Genomic DNA, 19,547 nt, shown 5'->3' on the forward strand with positions numbered 1-19,547 from the left:
CATAGGTTGTTCATAAATTATTCATTATATCACAAAATCATTAATAATTCAATAATATTGTAATAATAATAATTTATAATATTGTGGTAATGATTAAAAATAATTGTTCAGTAATACATAATTAATTGGTCTTTTATTATATATAACAATTTGTAGTGCAATGTCAAAAGTTATTAATAGGGAAATAATATATAATGTGTTATTACAAGTCATATTGAATAGTAATAATTGGTAGACATTATTAATATAACTAATAATAAATTGATAACAATATTGTATTGTACCATGTCGGACCAAAATGCATATATTAATCAAATTAATCCTGTAATTTTTTGCGATATCAAAATTATACTTTATAATAATTAAAATTGCCTACTACAATGTATAATAAACTAAAATTTACCATTTATTTAAGGAATTGTATTATTTAGATGTTTCTTCTTTACTGCATGATCAGAGGATTTTAGAAATGTCATATATGTAGTATATACCATCCCTTAAGTAATGTGATTCTATTATAGTCATCATCTGTGACTGCAAGTGGGTCAGTGTAATTTAAACATCTAACATTGTAAATATATTGTATTTTATTATAGTGTTTATTAAATATAACAAATTAGAATTAACAAGTTTCTTTAAGTAGTCACAACTAGAGAATAAATTAAATCTCCGGAATGTCATGAGGGTAATAATTAACAGCTTGACAGCATTCCATATATTTGGTATAAACTATTTGAGGTGTACCTATGCACTTCTTTGACTTCAAAAATGAAATGAGTCTAGCATTTATCTTGAATATTTGTTATGACCCTTAGGGTTAAGGGTCATCTCAGACTTAGGAAACAGTTTACTTTGATCAAAATCGGTAAATATTTTTTAGATAATAGTAATTTCTGGAGAATATAGACATTTAAATAAATTATTTTACTTTAAATATACGTTAAAAGTACAAAGTTGTTTTATTTTTGATACGTTAAAGATTTTAATAATTTACGTTTGTTAAAACTAGAGTAATAGCTTTGACACAATCAACATTGCACAGTTTGGAACGCTGACGCCGAATGAGGACTACATTTCGTTTGGAAGTTAATATAAACTATAGTTTTAAGAACTTTAAGCAAACAAATTTACACAAAATATAAGCTAAGATTTTTAAATAATAAAGGCCGAAATGTAAACTATAAATTACAGTTTTTATTGGAAAATTCAACTGTCGTGTTTACTTTATGTTTCAGTTTATTTATGTTTTCAACCGTTTAACCTACCCTGAAGTTTTACAAATATTATAGTTAAGATCATAATTAGCCCAATCGGTTCAGACTTCAGCGGTCAGCCACTATCGAGTTCGAGCGAGACAAATCACAAAATAACAGCAATTAATTTTTATATAAATATTATAGATCGATTGGATTTCAAAGGTTCTCTGTGGTTGTAATATCAATTGCAGTTTTGTCTCTGGAAGTATTTTTTTACTTGATATTCGACATCTGTGCGATGAGTGTTGACAGCCCGAATTAATAAAGAGTCCACGAAATAAATCAATGGAGTTCGAAATTAAATAATTCATGTGAAGTCTTTGTTTTGTAAATAGTGAACTAAATTAATTGTCTTCATAAGAATAGTGTTAAATTAAACGTTTTTGATCAGTTTCTTACCTGAAGACCGAATTATTGTGGTAAGTCACATTTTTACACTATTATCATATACCTTTTTTGTTTGCTTTCTGTAGTGCGTATTTATTATTTTTGTCAACCGTTATATGTTTAAATTTCGCGATTGTATTGTTTTCAGCAATTTTCTTTAGTTTTAGTCATTGACACAACACTTTAAATTATTTTTCATTGATTACCCTCAAGTTTTGCTCTTCATAAATTTATAATTAAAACCATTACTATATTAATAACAATTGAAAATTTCTTATAAAACTTAAAATTATTATTATTATAAAACTTTTTGTTTGACATTCTTAGCAGTATACTGAGCAAGGAAATTACTAGAGTTGAACCTTAGTAAATCTTAGATTTGACAGTGACCCAATTACTAAGGATTGATACATTTCAATATAAAAACCTAGGTTTTTATTACACAATAATGGGGTTTTTAAAATAAAATTTAGGTCTTGGAATACCAATGCCTATATATAACAAGGCTTATACTTTTTAATAAATTATAAATTAACAGATAACTATGGTTTAAATTGATTGCTCTTTGTTTTATATTTGATTCTTCTTTATTATATTTATTGAAAATCTTAATAATTTTTATACATCTACCTGATCTTACTATTTTTGATAACTATGTATTTAAATGAAATTTCTTAATTGCACCTAAACATTAAATGCTTTAGACATAATATTTCAATGTGTAGTATTTGCTCGATGTTAAGAAGTATTTTTGAGTAACATTGTATTTATCTTGCTGTGAAAAGAACCATCAATTAATGATTATAGTTTCCATCTACATTATGTAGTAATTATTTTTTAATTGCATAATACTGTTAATGGTATCATTGATCCTGGCAATATGCTGCCTTAATAACCCTTGTTAATTTTGAATATACAACCTCAAGGTTGATAGTTATTGAGGCCAAATGCTATAGGCAACTTTCTTGGAACAAAGGTTATCCACCAACCCAAAGGGAGAACCTTGATCAATTCTAATACTGGCAGGCTGGACGGAAGCTCTCAGTGGTGTAAGAAATATATTACTATTTAGAAACACTACAATCATAGCGGCAGAATGTAGATGTTGCTACATGGTCTTAAGTCATAACTAGGCAGCTAGTAAGATGGTTGTTCTATCATTTAATATGTTAAAAATACTTATAAAACAAAATCTGAACTGTACATAAAAAATTTAAAAAGTTAATTTAAAAAGTTGTACATACATAATAATAATCCAATACTGAATGTATTCAATTTCTTTCTTTGATATTTTAGTTATAGCAACGCTTGAAGTATATGGTTTAGTTTGTTGGTTGTCCCCAAAACATATCGACTCCCCCTAAGTTTGGCGGGAAAACCCCCAAGTTTGCACTTATTCTAATTAGTATTCACAGTCTTGTCAAAAGTCTATCATGTGTTTTGACAGTTGAAGTTTAAGTTTGACATTCTAGAACAGTTAAGTTGTCGACAGATATTGTCCTAATTCAATTGGAAAGCGTTTTGCATGTCCATATATATCGCGTTATACTATGAATATTAATTATTTTATAGATTATATAGACCTGTCTTTGTTTGTGAATATTTTTATTAAGTAATAATTTTCTTATCTTTACTAGAATAGAACATACGCACAATGTTAATACACGGAACAAACGCAGGCTGCAATTTCCCCGTACTAGACTATCTAAAGTTAGTAATTCTTTTTTGGGGAAAGGGATACTCTTCTTTAATAAAATCCCAGAGGCTCTTTTATCACTGCCTTTCAATAAATTTAAGAAATGTATTAAAGAAAAGCTGTGTAAAAAGGCTTACTATAAAGTCAACGATTATCTAGTTGATAAAAGGGCCTGGGACTAGTGCTAGACAGGCTAATTCTAATTAATTTGCGATATTTGTTTTAAATTAGTGTTGTTTGATGATTTGCTGTTTTAAAAGAGTACCGAGAGTTTTTTACGCCGGCTTTTTCTCTCGGCCTACACCCTCTGTCTTCTTTGCCGATGAGTAGGGATGCCTTCAAATTTAATGACGTGGAATAAGTGATACATGTATCTTATGTTCCATAATAAACATATTTTATTTTATGTAAAATCTATATTTTATATATGTTATATTATGTAGGTATAAATGTATATATTTGTTGTTATCCTAATATCCTAACTTCCTTCACTGATCGAAACCACTTCACGGGTAAATCATCGGAATTCTGTATCTTTTGAATTTTCTTAATAGTCAAGTGATCAGCCATAAGTCTCCTTTTTCAGTCTTGCTCTTCATTTCTGAAAGTATTAGTGGCGTTACACACTTTCAGTCTACCCTGTTTTGGCAAGCCTCTGCCCCTGGGTGATGGTAAGACTAAGGGCCTTTACTTGATCGGTCCAGCAAGGCTTTGACATCTGATGCCCTCCACTCGGCCAGTCTGTAACTTCCGCAGGTTAGACAATACCTGCCGCCCATGAGAAATCTCAATCCAGAGGGCTCGCGAGTACATTGCCGGCCTTTTAAGAATTGGTACGCTTTTTTTCCTAAATCGTATTAGTTAGGAAATACTTACCGCCCATGGACACTCTCAATCCCGAAGGGCTCGCAGGTGCGTTGCCGTCCTTTATTATATTTATTAGTCATAGTATAGTCAATACAGAAGATCCTTTTTGATCTAAAATTGCAATTATATATAAAATATACAAATATTTTCTTTCAACAGACAGACTGATAATATATATATATGTTTAGTGAGTTTTGTTTTAGTTTTTTGACAGTGACATACGCGATGCGCACGCGCCTGCGCGTTCGGTTTGGCCAGTATTGTTACGAATAAGGATTTAAAGTTTAAAATAGTATTAATTTATTTGACAATTTAAATATAATACAGTGTTGGCCTAGTGGCTTCAGCGTACGTCTCTCATACCTGAGGTTCAAACCCAGCTGTCCAGGACAGGCCAGGACTTCCTATGTGCGCATTTCTCTTTCGAATAAAACATCTTGAGGAAACCGGCTTGCCTATACCTGATAAATGATAGAGAAGGCTGATCACCTACTTGCCTATTAGACCACGAAACAGGTACAGAAATGAGCCCCAGACCTAAAAAGGTTGTAGCGCCTCTGTTTTTTTAAATACATCTTTATATCCTATAGGAAATAGTTGGCCGAAAGCCAGTGTAAGATTAATTATAGATTAACTTTATTTGACCTAAATAGTTCAAAAGGGTCGCTCTATGAGAGAGAGAGATATCTAGACTAATCTAAACCTGGGCTTAAGTCTAGTGATACTACAGAATCCTAGGACCAACGTCAAAAACCCCTAAACTTCTATTAAAAACCCCTAAAGTTTTTGTTGTTCACTTGGTTTTAGAGGTTTCAAATATGCATCACCAATATACGTACATTCAAAATACAAAATGGTATAAAATTTTGATACTGGAGTATTATTTTGATATGTCAGTTAAAGCAACAGTGTTTGGTTAAGTTTGTTGGTTTCGAGGCTTATAATGATATACAATGGTGCGTTTTTAAGAAATAATTCCCTAAATGTAGGGAAAAAGCCCCAAGGTATCAGTGGGTTAATCTACTCCAAGTGGAAATCTAAGCGAATCGCCCTAAATTTGGCGGCCACCAAACGGACAATTGTATTAAAACTTTAAAATACTTTACTATCTTTAAAATTTTGTACAATTATTCCGTGGTATGTTTAAAAAATTTTAAACCCAGAAATCGTAACTATGTCGTCAGCCCACCGCTTTTGGGGTCCCAGGTTTTAACTGGAGGTCGCCTCCAGCGGGTGACTTCGACGGTCCATCTTAGCTCTATACATTAACACAAAATCTATATTTTTATACTTTAAAGAAGCCTCCACCCCCATCAACTTAAAGCTCGTCACTCCACCGTGCCACCTCTCTTCTAACATGTCTCATCGTCAATCTATCATTGCTCATATGCCGCCCATTTCAAAATCTATATATATATAATGAAAATGGTCTTCGTTTGAGGCTCAATCACGCCTAAACCACTGATCGTGTCGACATGAAACTACCACAATTCGATGCGAAATTTTACCTAGATGGTTTATGGCTATTTATTTATTAAATTCCAACGTTCCTTCATTTTTTTATTGCTGTTTTACTTTTATGAAAATTTATCCATACGGTCTTCACCGCGGAAACATTCGGGGAGGCTTCCTAGAACCTCTAAACGTCAACATCTGTTAAAAACACGATTTTCGAAATATTTCAATTTTCTTAGCGGGAAGTTAAAAAGAAGAATAATAAAAATATGAAAAAAAATAAAATAATGAAACATAAAATTTATTTTAATTCGTCCAGCAAAGCGGGCGCGAAACGGGTAGTATATTTCTATATGTCTTATTGAATACGACGAAAGCGTTGCGGATGCACGATAAGCTTTATAAAAGCTACCATAAGCTTTTATAAACAAACGGCGGAAGATCAAAATTGTTCTACAAATATAAACATTAATTTATTTACAAAAATACCTACACTTTTAATACGAAGCATATAATATTAAATGCATAAGATACACAATATCGTATATTATAATAGACTTGAATTATATATATGAACTCTGCGTACATATAAAGATATAGTGTCGGAGACAGCATTCAGTAGCAACGTCTTTGTTAACGGGGATCTGTGCAACAGATTCTGGCTCTTGGTATCACGGCCTTCGCCGTCGCACATATCTCCTAAAGAAATTAAGTTCTTGGAGACCACTTGGGTTGCTCACCATTGAAAATTGCTAGAAGTTCTTCTCTCGTCTCGGATAGACCTACAGTCATTACCAAGACAGGTAAAAAAACTATAGACACTTTGTTACCAACGGAGTTCTTTTGGATAAAACGCAGAGGTCCAGAAAATTTAGAAAAACTACTTTGATATACACATTGCCACGCAATACCCTTAAGGCAAAAGGAAACGTGGCACAAAACTGGCAACGAAGTATAAATGGCGATGGAAGCTGGAATGACGAGGAGTGAAATTAAGAGAGCTACCAGGGATCAGCCTGGTTTTCTACGTTGGGAGATAGAACTTTAAGCTATGTAAGTCACAAAGGTGAACTATAAAGACAACTAAAAGCAACAAGGGGAAGAAGGAGAAGAGGCTGCCCAGGGGCAAACTGACAGGAAGCTCATCTGATGTTAAGTGACACCGCCGCATAGACATACACAGCGCCGGAGGCAACTGGGGTCGCGAGTTCCGGCCTTTTAAGAATTGGTACTCTCTTTAAAAGACCCTAAGTCGAATTGGATCGGAATTACTTTAGGGCAGCTGGTTCCACATAGTGGGGGTGGCTCATTCTCTAACATTATATTTTAAAGATGACGAATATATAATTTTTTGTTATGAGGTAAATCTTTTGACCCCACAGTTAAATAGTAGTTTAATTACTCGTGAGTCAGTTATAATTAAACTTTGGTTTTAACAATTCGTTCCAATGAATGATTTTAGAAGCCAGTTTCGTGTCTGCATGAGTCGTGGGTGGTGATGTGATTTGGTTTTTGATATTTTATTTAGTAAAGTGCAGCTTTATGATGTGTATGTGGACCTGGGGCCAGGACAGTGTCAAGTAATGTAAATTCTTGGTTTGGGAATTGCCTGGGTCTGTCTGACAACTTTAATGCCTGTTGGTGTGTCGATAATCCACAGACCATTTATTTGTTTTTAAAATGTTAAAGATGACGTACTTTTGAACCAGAGACAAGATGATTTAAAAGCAATGGATAGATTGAAGGAAATCAAGGTTTTGTGAAGTTCAGAAGAATTTAGAATAAATTGTCTAAGCTGTAAGATTTAGCCTGGCAGTAGATTGACAGTTGACAATTTTTAATTGTGGAAAGTAAATAAGAGAAAGAAAATTTATAAAATTGTCTACAGACAGACAGTTGACACATGTCATGTGTGAAGTTTAGCAGTGAGTGATGGAAGAACGCGTTGCCAAGACAGCAGCTATCCGGCTTGTGAAGATAACTTGTATGTTTCTTTTTGTTAATAATAATAAATTATTATTATTATTAAAAAATACCCACACTGCTCTTAACGTACATAGTAATAATAATACTTAAAAATTGATACATAGAAAATTAAAACAAATTTCAAAGGCAGACCTTTAATGCTGGCATTTCCTTGCTGTATTACGATTATACGTTGAGGATAGCATCAGCTCTGGGGTCACCTACCAGGCGCCAACTTAAATTTTTAAGTAGCTGTCCACTTGAATCCATGGCCCAAGAGTCTCTACTCCAAAGGGAACTTTTAGTTTAATTTAAGATTTTTGGACCCTTTGGTTAATTCCTGTGTCCCAGCTATTCCATAACAAAACCGTTTGTTCTCTCAATATTAAAATGTACATTTTAGTAATACAATAAAATGCAAAATATTCAGTTATGGCGCGTTGTCTAACACAGGTTACATGGGTCAACACTTTACTTTAAAGCATAAAATTATGATATTTTAAATCGTACTTAGACGAAAAATATTGATACGAAATACCATATAAACGACGTATAAAGGAGATCTGTGGTTTTGATTGAAGGTCAAACAATTGAAATTAATCTGGGGGCAAGACAGTGCGGCCGCCAAGTCGAACAAAAAAGCGGCCTTTAGATTATTTACTGCGATTGCCAAGCTATTTATTTATTTAAAACATTTGTATTAATATGGTCACTATAAGATGTTAGGGTAGCTAATTACGTAATAACTTGAGACAGAAAGTCACTTAAGTAGGGACTGAAGTTACTGGAGTACATCATGTAAATAAAATACAAAAATTAACATTCCTTTAAGTCAAATTTTGGTATAGCATATCTGATTTAAAGATATTTAAATCTTAAACCGTCCGCCCAGAAATAGGCTGGAGTGAGTCAAGCTTGTTTCTATATTTACACTTGCGACACCCTTTTTTAATATTGGCTAGCTGGCATTCCTTTTGAACCTTAAACCATGAATAGAAAGTTCTGAATTTTATATATTTTGACTTTGACTTAATGATGGGGCAGAGAACGTCCGCAACAAATCTCCATCGCGTTCGTTCTTGAGCCTCGTATTTTACCTCGCTCCAAGTCTTTCCGGCTCTCTGCCTCATCTGCAACCAGGTTTGCTTCGGACGGCCACGCTTCCGCTTTCCTTGCAGGCTCCAATCAAGCGCATGCTTGGGGAATATGTTTTATTTATTTAGACATAACGTTGGGCTGTAAAGTTCTTAGGCTAATATATAAAAAAAAGATTTTTTGGAAATTGATTTGATTATTACAACGATTATACCTCATTATCATACCATTTTTATGGTATGATTTGGTTTTCTCAACATGGACTTCAGTTTACCATTTATACCTATTTCCGCAGAATTTCTGTCCAGCGAGCATTCTATTTTTTTTGTAACAAACGGGCAGGAGGCTCACCTGATGTTATGTGGTACCGCCCATGGCGAATGAAAAAAATCTGCCAAGTGCGGGCATTTTTATAATTGGTACTCTCTTTGAAGGACTTAAGTCGAATTGGTTCGGAAATGGTGGTGCGCGGCAAGAAATGCCTTTAGAAACGTTGTGGAAGGGACGTTGAAGTAATACGGATGGATTTTCTATTCTGCCTTGACGTCCGATGTAACTTAGCTGGTATTCTCTTGAGGTCTGAGAACAGGAAAAAGTCGCTGGGGGCTGTGGATGCCAATTGCCATCGTTTTCATTGATTTGTGACACGATGCATTGTCTTGATGAAACAGCACTTTCTTCTTCTTAAAATGGGGACGTTTTTCCGCGATTTTCTCCTTCAAACGCTACGTAATAGTCGCTGATGAAAGGGTTTCCCTTTTTAAGATAGTCAAATGAATGCGCACCCCAAAATATTGATGCAATAACCTTGCCAGCTTTTGTGTCTTTCCACGTTTTGGAGTCGGTTTACCACGCGCACTCCACTCGGCTTTCGTTTGGACTCCGATGAGAACTGATGGAGTTAGTTTCATCCATTGTCACATATCGAAATGAGCGCATGAGCAATGACGTACAATGGAACATGGTGAAAGACAGGTCACTCTTTTGCACGCTGGAGTGACGAACTTGAGATATTAGCTGCAAAGCTGCTGAAGAGAGAAGATATATTTTGATGACACAAGGCGATTTTTAAATCTGCTTAGGTTTCGAAACTTGTGCTGAATTTCGAAAGCTTGCTCACAAATTTCTCGTAAGCTTGAAATCGTACAAGATTCTTTTTGATAATATTCCAAATCACTTTAATGAAACCTTAACTTTTTAGAAAATTACCTTGCCTCAGATTTCTGTATCTGTTTCATGATTGTCAATCTAATAGGCAAGAAGGTGATCAGCCTCCTGTGCCTGACACACGCCGTCGTTGGGTCTTAGGCAAGCCGGTTTCCTCACGATGATTTCCTTCGTATGAGCGAGTGTTAAATGCGCATTCAAAGTCCATTGGGGCATAGCTCGGGTTTGAATCTCATGGATAGGAGTCGCACGCCGCTCTATCACTTTTAACAGTCCGAGTAATATTGAAATCGGTTTAGTAATTTTTGAGCAAGCTTTGATTTTATTTCTGAAGGTAAATCACTTTAATAAGTAACTTGGTACTTATTAAAGTTAGTTAATACCTGCCGTATTTATAGTACATATTGGCACCGGTAACATTGATCTCAAAAGACGTTTAAGCCTGGAAAATTAATAATAAAACACCATACATTTAGAGATATTTTATATTATTTGTCATAGCGCCTAAAATAAACGCGAGTGCAATGAAACTATCCGTGATTCGTAGACTGAAAATAAAATAACTTGCATATCAATGCAGCCGCCATGTTTGTTTTGGGATTCTAAATTTGAACGTGGACGCGCCAGTCACGGCGCGGGTTTGAGCGGGCGTATTCGATTTTTAAAATAAATCAAATAATTTTTGTGTTTAGTGTAATTAATCTATGCAAATTTTAAAAATAGAATGTCGTGTTCGAGAGGCTGTATTCGATTTTTAAATTAATACAAATAATTTTTGTGTTATAGTGTATCTATGCAAAATTTAAAAATAGAATATTATGTCGGGTTCGAGCGTGCTTATTCGATTTTTAAAATAATAAAATAATTTTGGTGTTATTTTATCTACGCAATTATAGTGTAAAATTTGAAAATAGACCATAGACTATAGAGTGTCGAATGTACGTATAACCGTTTGTAAATAACAGTGTGGTTTTGTTTTTAACACTGCTGGCCGAACGCGTTCCATTTTCGAATTAGTTTCGCGGTGTGAGTGATGACGATGGGGAAAAAGAAAAATGGAAAAGGCGGGAATCGTTTTTTTCGTTGGATCAAAAGGTTTGTTTGTATTTTAATATAAAATTATTTATTATTTAATATTTTATTTAACGGAATTTTGTGTGTGTTTAACATTAATAAAAAGCATGAATAATAATCTAAATGCGCTACCGAATGAGTTTTGGACTGAATATTGCTACGGAATATTCTTTGATTATGTTGTATTTGGCAGTAATTTTGCATAAAAAGTGTTGGCTCAGTAGCTGAACCCTGAGTTACAAACGGGATTTTTTATGTACGCAATTAAAGTCTGTTAAAGTAAACATCGAGTGACACAGACGGCTGATTAGCTGTTTTTGAAATAAAAAGGCAATATTAGGCTGGCAACGCACTAGCGTGCCTTCAGGCATTTAGTGTCTATGGGCGGTAGGTATTTCCTAATCTATTCGACTCAGAGTCCAAAACCATATCAATTCTTAAAGGTCGACAACGCACTCGCGAACCCTCTGGCATTGAGTGTCCACGGGCTTACACTTAACATCAGATGACCCACCCGTTTACCCCCTGGTTTATAAAAAAATGGGGTTTATGTTCCTTACAATGTTTTTGGTGCAACAGTCCAGTCAACCTCTATCTATCTCTGCGACTCAAAAAGAGCCCTTCGAAATGAGAAGCTTCCTCCAGCGCTTCCTGTCCACTCGCCAATTGCTGGCTTTCAGCTATAGAAGGTCGACCTCCCCTTTGTCCAGTGCTACCTAGTGGTAATGGTCTCCGAACACCGCCCCAATATAATTCCTTACGAAAGAACCCAGACCATATGTCCATTCTTCTCCACACGAAACTACCTTTTGGAAGGGGCAACTAGAATCTTCTTTGTATTTTGTGTGACGTTCAAAAGTGCCATTTTAGGTGGTCTAATTGAAATAAATGATTTAACTTTGACCTTATCATTTTGTCTTATAGGAATATCTTTCACTGAAGTATTTCCAACTCGACTTAGGACGTACCAATTCCTAAAAGGCCGGCAACGCACTCGATAGCCCTCTGATATTTAGAGTGTCTATGGGCGGTTGATTTTTCCGAACCAATTCGACTAAGGGTTGACTGAGTGGGAACTTTTTCCAAGAAATTTATTTACTTTTTCTTAAAACCGCTCGATTCTGTACAATTTATTTTAAGCTTAGGTTCCAACCAACGAACTAAACTAATTCTCCAGCGTGGCTGTAACTGAAATATCAAAATAATACACCGAGATCGCAATTTTATACTATTTTGAATGTATTTTTGATGCATATTTGAAATTACCTCTCAAACCAACACAAAAAGAAGTTTAGGGGTTTAAAATCATTAGCTTTATGTAAGGGCATCTCCGGCTTGCCCTTAGCACTAGGCTGCTGATATCAGGCACAGATTTTGGTGAAATTTGGGACTGTGTATTTCTTTTTTATATTAAGAAGTCGGTTGACGACCAAGCAATCGTAGGATTATGGTGAACTAGGTTATGTGACTCGCGTAAGGAGTTCGTGGCCGTAAATGGCGGACGTCCATTTGCTACCGGTTGAGAATGTGTTCCGGTGACATAACTATAATAGAGCCGCTGTAAAGTGCCGTTTCATGATGTAGTTCGCGTAACTGCTAATAGATGGCGTGTTGACATTTTAAAACGCGCTTCCGAATTAATGATACTTTTATAATCAAGATTTTTTTTTAATATTCTGATTGTGAGCTCTCTGTCTCCTCGCGCTCTGCAACTACTATCAAAGGCTAAACAATGATTTGAATGAACCTTTAAAGTTCAAAATTCAAACCCATGATAAAAAAGCCCATTTTATGCATAGCTCTGCTCGCCAAAGCAGCCCGAGCTGAGCTCTCAAGGCCCTTCAGGCAAACAGCGAGATTACTCATTCCATTTAAAAACAATTAACATGATATCGCTTTTGTACTTCGCTCGCTCCAGCTGTCACCAACCCTCGACAGTCCAAGCCGAGGTCCGAGTCTCGCAGGAGACGCCCTTGCGCTATTCTTGGGAAAATTCCATTTCCAGTAGAGCTACGCTCGCCAAAACTAGCCGAGCTGTCAAGGCCCTTCAGGACAACAGCCATAATAAAAAAGGATTTTAGTATTTTTTTTACTCTGCCTTAAGAATGTGAGTTGAGCCGTTGTGGTCCCAGTAGAATGCGACAGCGACCCCGAAGCCTCTGTAACGCGGCTTTCTAGGAACAACTCGAGGTGGTTTTAGTGGGTATTGCTCACCCAGTATCTAAATAGCAGAGATTCTAGTGTGGGTCGAGTCCCACATACCCCATTAACTTTTGGGGCCGCGCGAATGCATTTCCACCTCGGGTGTAAAAAAATTAACTTAAAACTAAACTTGAAAAACAAACCAACTTTCTATGTAAATAATGAGGTTTTAATTCTACTTAAATATTGCGGATACTGAATTATTGCTACTAAATACTTAAATAACATTAATACATAGGAATAAAATTACTAAAATTCGATAAAAACTACTTTTTTTTTGTTTCGCTACATTGGTTTAATCCAACAATGCATATTTTATCTGTTTTACTGAAAAAAGACTAAGAAATATAAGCGATTTTTTTAAAATAACGATTACAAGAAAACACTGGTTTTCACATTCCTGCTCTGTCTATGTACAGAGGACTCATGTGTCAAATCGTAGGGTCATACCTAAATTAAAAATAATGACTTTAAGTGATTTTAATACCGTTTTATGTTAATTTGTATATTATTTATTAGTGTATATATAAAAACTAGACGACAGAGTAGTCATGGCCTAGTGGCTTCAGCGTTCGACTCTCACCTTAGAGGTCGTAGAACCCCGACTCTGTACCAATGGACTTTTAATGCGCATTTAACACTCGCGTACAAAGAAAAACATCGTGAAGAAACCGGCCCAACAAGACGGCGTGTGTCAAGCAGAGGAGGCTGATCACCTACTTGCCTATGAGACTATATGATCATGAAACAACGCTACTGATTTTTTTATTTTGTATAAATATAATAGTTTTTCTAACTATTTAAACTTCTTTATGCAAGATGGCGTCGCACTGTCACGAACCAGCGTCAAACGCGTAAATTAACGTCATTTTTTAAGTGTTAAATCTTAAGGTAGACATATTTCGTTCAAAAACAGTTTTCAACGAAAAACACTCTAAAACAGTTTTAGGATTACACAGGTGAAGACATTTACAAGCATTCGACAAATCTGTGACCGTTTCGTATGTTTATACTAATATTATAAATAAATAAATCGTTTAAAGAAAGTGATACATTCTGATAACGAGCCATCTTATAGTAGCAATGTTCTGATGATGTAAGCTGTCTAGATTTACGTGATATCCATATCAATGGTTTTAAATTTCTATTAACACGGAAGAAATGGCAACAATCGCCTCGTGGCTGCGGTTTCTTTCGTAATGGTATCTCTGCATCTTCTATCGCATTTACGATGGATAGTGTTCAGAAGAGTTGTTCGGACTTATGCCTGTAGCTGTGTCATCAGACGTCGAGGCAGAATTCCACCCGTATCACCTCGACGTTCGTCGTTCCACAACTGAGCGTTATTTAAGGCAGTTTTCGCCAAACACCACCACTTTGTGGAACCTGCTGCCCACAGAAGTATTTCCGAACCAATTCGACTTAGGGTCCTTCAAGAAAAGAGCGTACCAATTCTTGAAAGGCCGGCAACGCACTTGCGAGCCTTCTGGCAAGTGCGTTGCCGGCTTCTGGGCGGCGGTATCACTTAACCTCCTGCCCGTTTGCCTCCTATTACATAAAAAAAAAGTCGGTCGAAAATAATATCGTGACTTGGCGAGCGCACTGCCGTGCAGATACGATTTCTATATAAACACGAATTCTATTCAAATATTATTTTTAGTAGTATACTTAAATATGTAGTTTAATTTAAAAATCAAAGGCATAGTTAAAAGAGTTATAAAACAAAGTTTTACGTCTGTAATTGAAGCGAAATGACATCATTAATTGTCTATTGTAACGTATCCGCTCATTCATGACACTCCAGAGTTTTTAAGAACAATTGGAAATATACCTTAATCCAACTTAATAAAGACGATAATTTTATGAGTTTTGTTACCTGCATTGTTACTCAAGCTCGGCGTGAGTAACAATGATCTTTTATATAACCTTTTAGGTCTGGGTCCTATGTATCTGTTTTTTGAGACAAGTAGGTGATCTTGTGTCTGATTGGGTCTAATGTAGGTATTACAACGATTATTATTGAGATTTTTTTAAATTAAAAAATAACTACATTTAGAACGTATTTTTAGTTTATGGTATATCTATGGTCATTGACAGCTGAAATAGGTGATTAAAGTAGTCTGTTCAAAGGTAAAAAATGCCCATCTGGCTCCGAACTATCAACAACACGTGCCGTTCAATCAAGGGTTGTCCCCTCTTTGACTATTAAAAGTTTGTGAGGTTATAGGTAATCTGTGGATCTACTGAACCGATTTGAACTGAATAAAAAACCAACGTGGCTATTTCGTAGTAGTGGTATTTGCAAACTCGGAGAAAACGTTTCCTACGAAAACCTTAACGGAGAGAGATATATTATTAATGTAGTAGAAGTTGAAAATTTACCAATTTCAAGCAAGATTTGACTTTCTCATAGTATTAACATTTGCAAAATCGGAGAAAAACGTTTGACCGAAAACGTTGCCTACGAAAATCTCAAAGGAGATAGATATGATATGATTGAAATGTAGGGAAAGCGACATCATGTCTTAATTTTTTCTTCAGTATTCATCTGGTTTATTATCACAGTGTAAACACAATAGCACTTGCAACTATGTATATGAAAACTTTAATTATACTAGATGGTTAAAATCACAGTAACGGTACAGTTTTGGCTTCAAATTAATCTGAAATATCTGTCAATGGTAGAAGGTGATCAGCCTCATTACATGCAAATTTTCTCAGTTCTCGCTCGTATTAAATGCGCACATAGACATAACGTGAAAATAAATTTTCTACTTAACATTGTATAACTAAACTAATACATTGTTATCTTAATGGATTACCAAGCTAATAACAAAAATAATTTTAGAAGTAAAATATTTACCTCCGTGACAACCCTAATTAAAGGTCTGGCCTAACTGTCCCCTTCCTTCCACTTTCCAAACGCTTTAACATACATCGCTGGGATGGCGCGATTCACTGTTCGTCGTTCGTTCTCTTGGATTCCTCTAAAAAGATAAAGATAAATCAATGGCGCCACAACCTATTTATATCTGTCCTGTTTTCTAAAACTTTTTCATGATTTGTCAATCTAATAGGCAAGTAGGTGATCAGCCTCCTGTGCCTGACACACGCCGTCGTTGGGTCTTAGGCAAGCCGGTTTCCTCACGATGTTTTCCTTCGTACGAGCGAGTGTTAAATGCGTACATAGATAGTCCATTGGTGCACAGCTGGGGTTCTACGACCTCTGGGATGAGAGTCGCACGCTGAAGCCACCATTCCAACACTGGTTAAAACAATTATGTTAATTAACATACAGTAGACAAAATTAAACCAAGACTTACTAGAGCCCTCCTCTAGTAAGTCTTTGTTTAATTTTGTCAGGTCAAAACTTCCCAACGAGCATGGCGAATGTCTTGAAAATGAGAGAGGTATGTCAGGACTGTTGCAAGTGGTGATGGGTCTCCGACTACCCCTTCGGGAAAAAGGCGTGAGGATAGATAGATAGGAATAATTAGATTAATATAAAAACAAACCTTAATACAAGAAAGAATTACTCTAACAAATATGATTTTTGATTTACTTATTCATTCGCAAGCTCCTGTAATGTGCTGTATAGTTTCTGAAGATTGGTAGTATTTCCGATATTTGTCCTGCGTATTTAGTGTTTTCATTTCAACGTCAATGGCTATACAGCCCCTTTTGGGCATTACCTTCAAGTATATCCCCTATTGTTAGGTCATTGATAACTACATCTCACCAACGCAGCTTCGTCTACCGGGTTTTCTATTGCCACTAGGTTGTGAGTTCAGTAAGGACCTTGGGGTTCTGTTGTCCGCCATTTGGTGTACATGTCCCAACTAGTTGGTTGCACTTTATGAATTTGACGATGTTGGCGTCGTCTAGGTATTTTTGAAATATTATTAATCTAAATTCTTTTAAACTATAGGAACTTAAACGGTATTTTAATCTTTGGTTCCGATTATATTAAAGTGATATTATTTTAATTAACAAGCAATGTACGCGCTGTACAACGTGTTCGTTAACAGTTAATTCCAAACACGTCATTCAGTTGGAACGCCTACTGCGACTCAGTTGTGCGCGAGAGTCCGCTGGGTACCGTTCCGGAGCCACTATTCTTTATAATTTATACAAATGCTCAAAACTAGAATTAGCTAATTGTGTTAGACTTTTTATGAATTTGATTGATGTTTTAAGTAAAATTGATGTAACTAAGATTAGTTTGTGACACAATAAGATTATAGTGTTACAAAAATTGTGTTTTTTGAGTGCTGAAGCTACGAAACGTTTAATTAATATCAAACGGTGTAGTGTCGTCGACCTTTTAGTTGTTGTGAATTGTTATGACTGAGCTATGCATGAAATGTGTAAGTACTGTTATTTAGTAATAATACAACGCTACAAAAAAATTTCTCGGACTTGGATTTTTTAATTCTGACAATAGGGCAGTGTTGGCTTCAGCGTGCGAATGTCATCCCTGAGGTTCAAACCCCAGCTCCCAAATTTCCCCAGCCCCCACCAAAGGACTTTCAGGTTGTTGCGCCACTGATTTATTTTTTTAATAGGCAAGTAGGTGTTCTTCCTGTTATTGACGGTGGATTATTAGTGATCCTATAATACATGAGTGCTAAGCTATATATTTTCCTACATAATTATAGTTATGAGTCGCTTAAGGCATTACTGAAGAGGCCTACATATGGTACAGCCTGGACATACAACGACTATTTAAGTCTAGTTTAAGCTATTGCGAAATATGTTTGAAAGTATTAAGAATGACAATGTCGAGGCAGAACGTCCATCGTTCTGTTCTCAGCGTTTTAAATTAAGTTTTTGCCGCGCACCACCACAATTTGGAACCAGCCCACTGAATTATTTTTCAAAGAGCGAACAAATTGTCAAAAGGCCGGCAACGCGCTTGCGAACTCTATGTCATTTATTATCATTGTCTCTCTCTTTTTCTCTATTTCATTTATTTTACCTTGGGCAACAGTTTAGTACTATATTTCGCCACTTTTCTATTCCTCTTAGCATTGCCCCACCCATTTCCACTTAAGTTTTTTTTTGTAACATCTGCGACTATCTTCTTATACATGTATTCTCTATTATGTCTATTCCTCTCTTCCCTATCATACATCGATCTATCGATCTTTGACAATTCAATTAGTAATAAATAAATAAACCTTTTAACGTACGTAACAAAGTTTGATCTAGTTCTCTCACTATATACAGGCTAAGTTGCGTGGTGTGTACAAATTGATAGATTGGGTCAGATATTAAAATCTATTGCTTAAACGGAAATAATTTAATTGGGACATTAATTTTTATGGAACTTTCGAAAATGACACGGCCAATTTGTTAATATCTTAATTCGTCATGGTATGTTTTCTCTCACTAGATGGCGTTCGACGTTGAATAACAAGCGCTAGTATGTAAGATTTCCTTTAACAAAAACTTTTTTCACTCAAATGCCAAACACCTTGCTGATACTGGGCGGTAGGGGCACGCTTTAATAGCCGGGCTAAAACGCAGAGAGGGTGCTGCGGATGCTACGGGATGCTAGCACCCCGCACTGGTTCTGCCTATTTCAGCCTAGTGGATGATGATGGCGTTTGAACGCCACTTTTACTAAAGACCAACCCAATCCATTAGTAGCATTGTAGGAGGCCACGACACATTCTTACTCTGATTAGAGTAAAAATCGACTTCACCAGGGAGTTCATAGTTCGCTCATTCTAGTGAGTCTCCGTCCTGCTCTTTAGGAGATTCTGACTCACAGGAGACGCTCTAGTGCTAGTCGTGGGAAAAACCCCGTACCAGACATCGCCAAAACAGCCCGAACTATCAAACATCGTTCGAGACAAAAGCAAAATTCCATTTCAAAATAACCGCTTCGGGGATACCCGCCTGTGCACCAATGGACTTTCTGTCTATGTGCTCATTTAACATTCGCTCGAAGGAAGGAAAACATCGTGAGGAAACCGACTTGCCTTAGACACAAAAAGTGGAAGGCGTGTGTGAGGCACATCAGGCTGATCACCTACTTACATATTACATTAACAATCATGAAACATATACAGAAATCTGAGGCCCAGTCCTAACTGAAATAAAAACATTAAGAAATCTTGAACAATAAAATCTCATGAGAAAATGCGAAAGTATTATGTTACAATTTAAAACAATAGGTGAGAAACATTATAACTTTCAATGGGAAATTGAAGGCCGATATTAAATGACACACCCATTACGTCATATATATACATAACGGAAAATATAAGCAACACATTTTATTATTGAATTTTATGCTTGACAAAAAGTATGTTCGTAACTTTAAAAAAAACCGTGGTGGTTCATAGACCGATGTTTAAATGTGTGTTAAATGAAAC

The 19,547-nt window shown here is 35.6% G+C and overlaps 1 protein-coding gene across 1 annotated transcript in view; it reads left to right on the plus strand.

Annotated features, from left to right (window-relative positions):
- Positions 1 to 10,844: 10,844 nt before the first annotated feature.
- Positions 10,845 to 19,547, plus strand: part of LOC125062288 — a 28,048-nt gene continuing 19,345 nt past the window's right edge. The window contains exon 1 of the mRNA XM_047668089.1: positions 10,845 to 10,983. Coding sequence (XP_047524045.1) covers positions 10,922 to 10,983 — 62 coding nt within the window. The 5' untranslated portion in view covers positions 10,845 to 10,921. The remainder of the gene's footprint in view (positions 10,984 to 19,547) is intronic.

Source organism: Pieris napi, chromosome Z (genome assembly GCF_905475465.1).
Source record: "Pieris napi chromosome Z, ilPieNapi1.2, whole genome shotgun sequence".
Taxonomy (NCBI): domain Eukaryota; kingdom Metazoa; phylum Arthropoda; class Insecta; order Lepidoptera; family Pieridae; genus Pieris; species Pieris napi.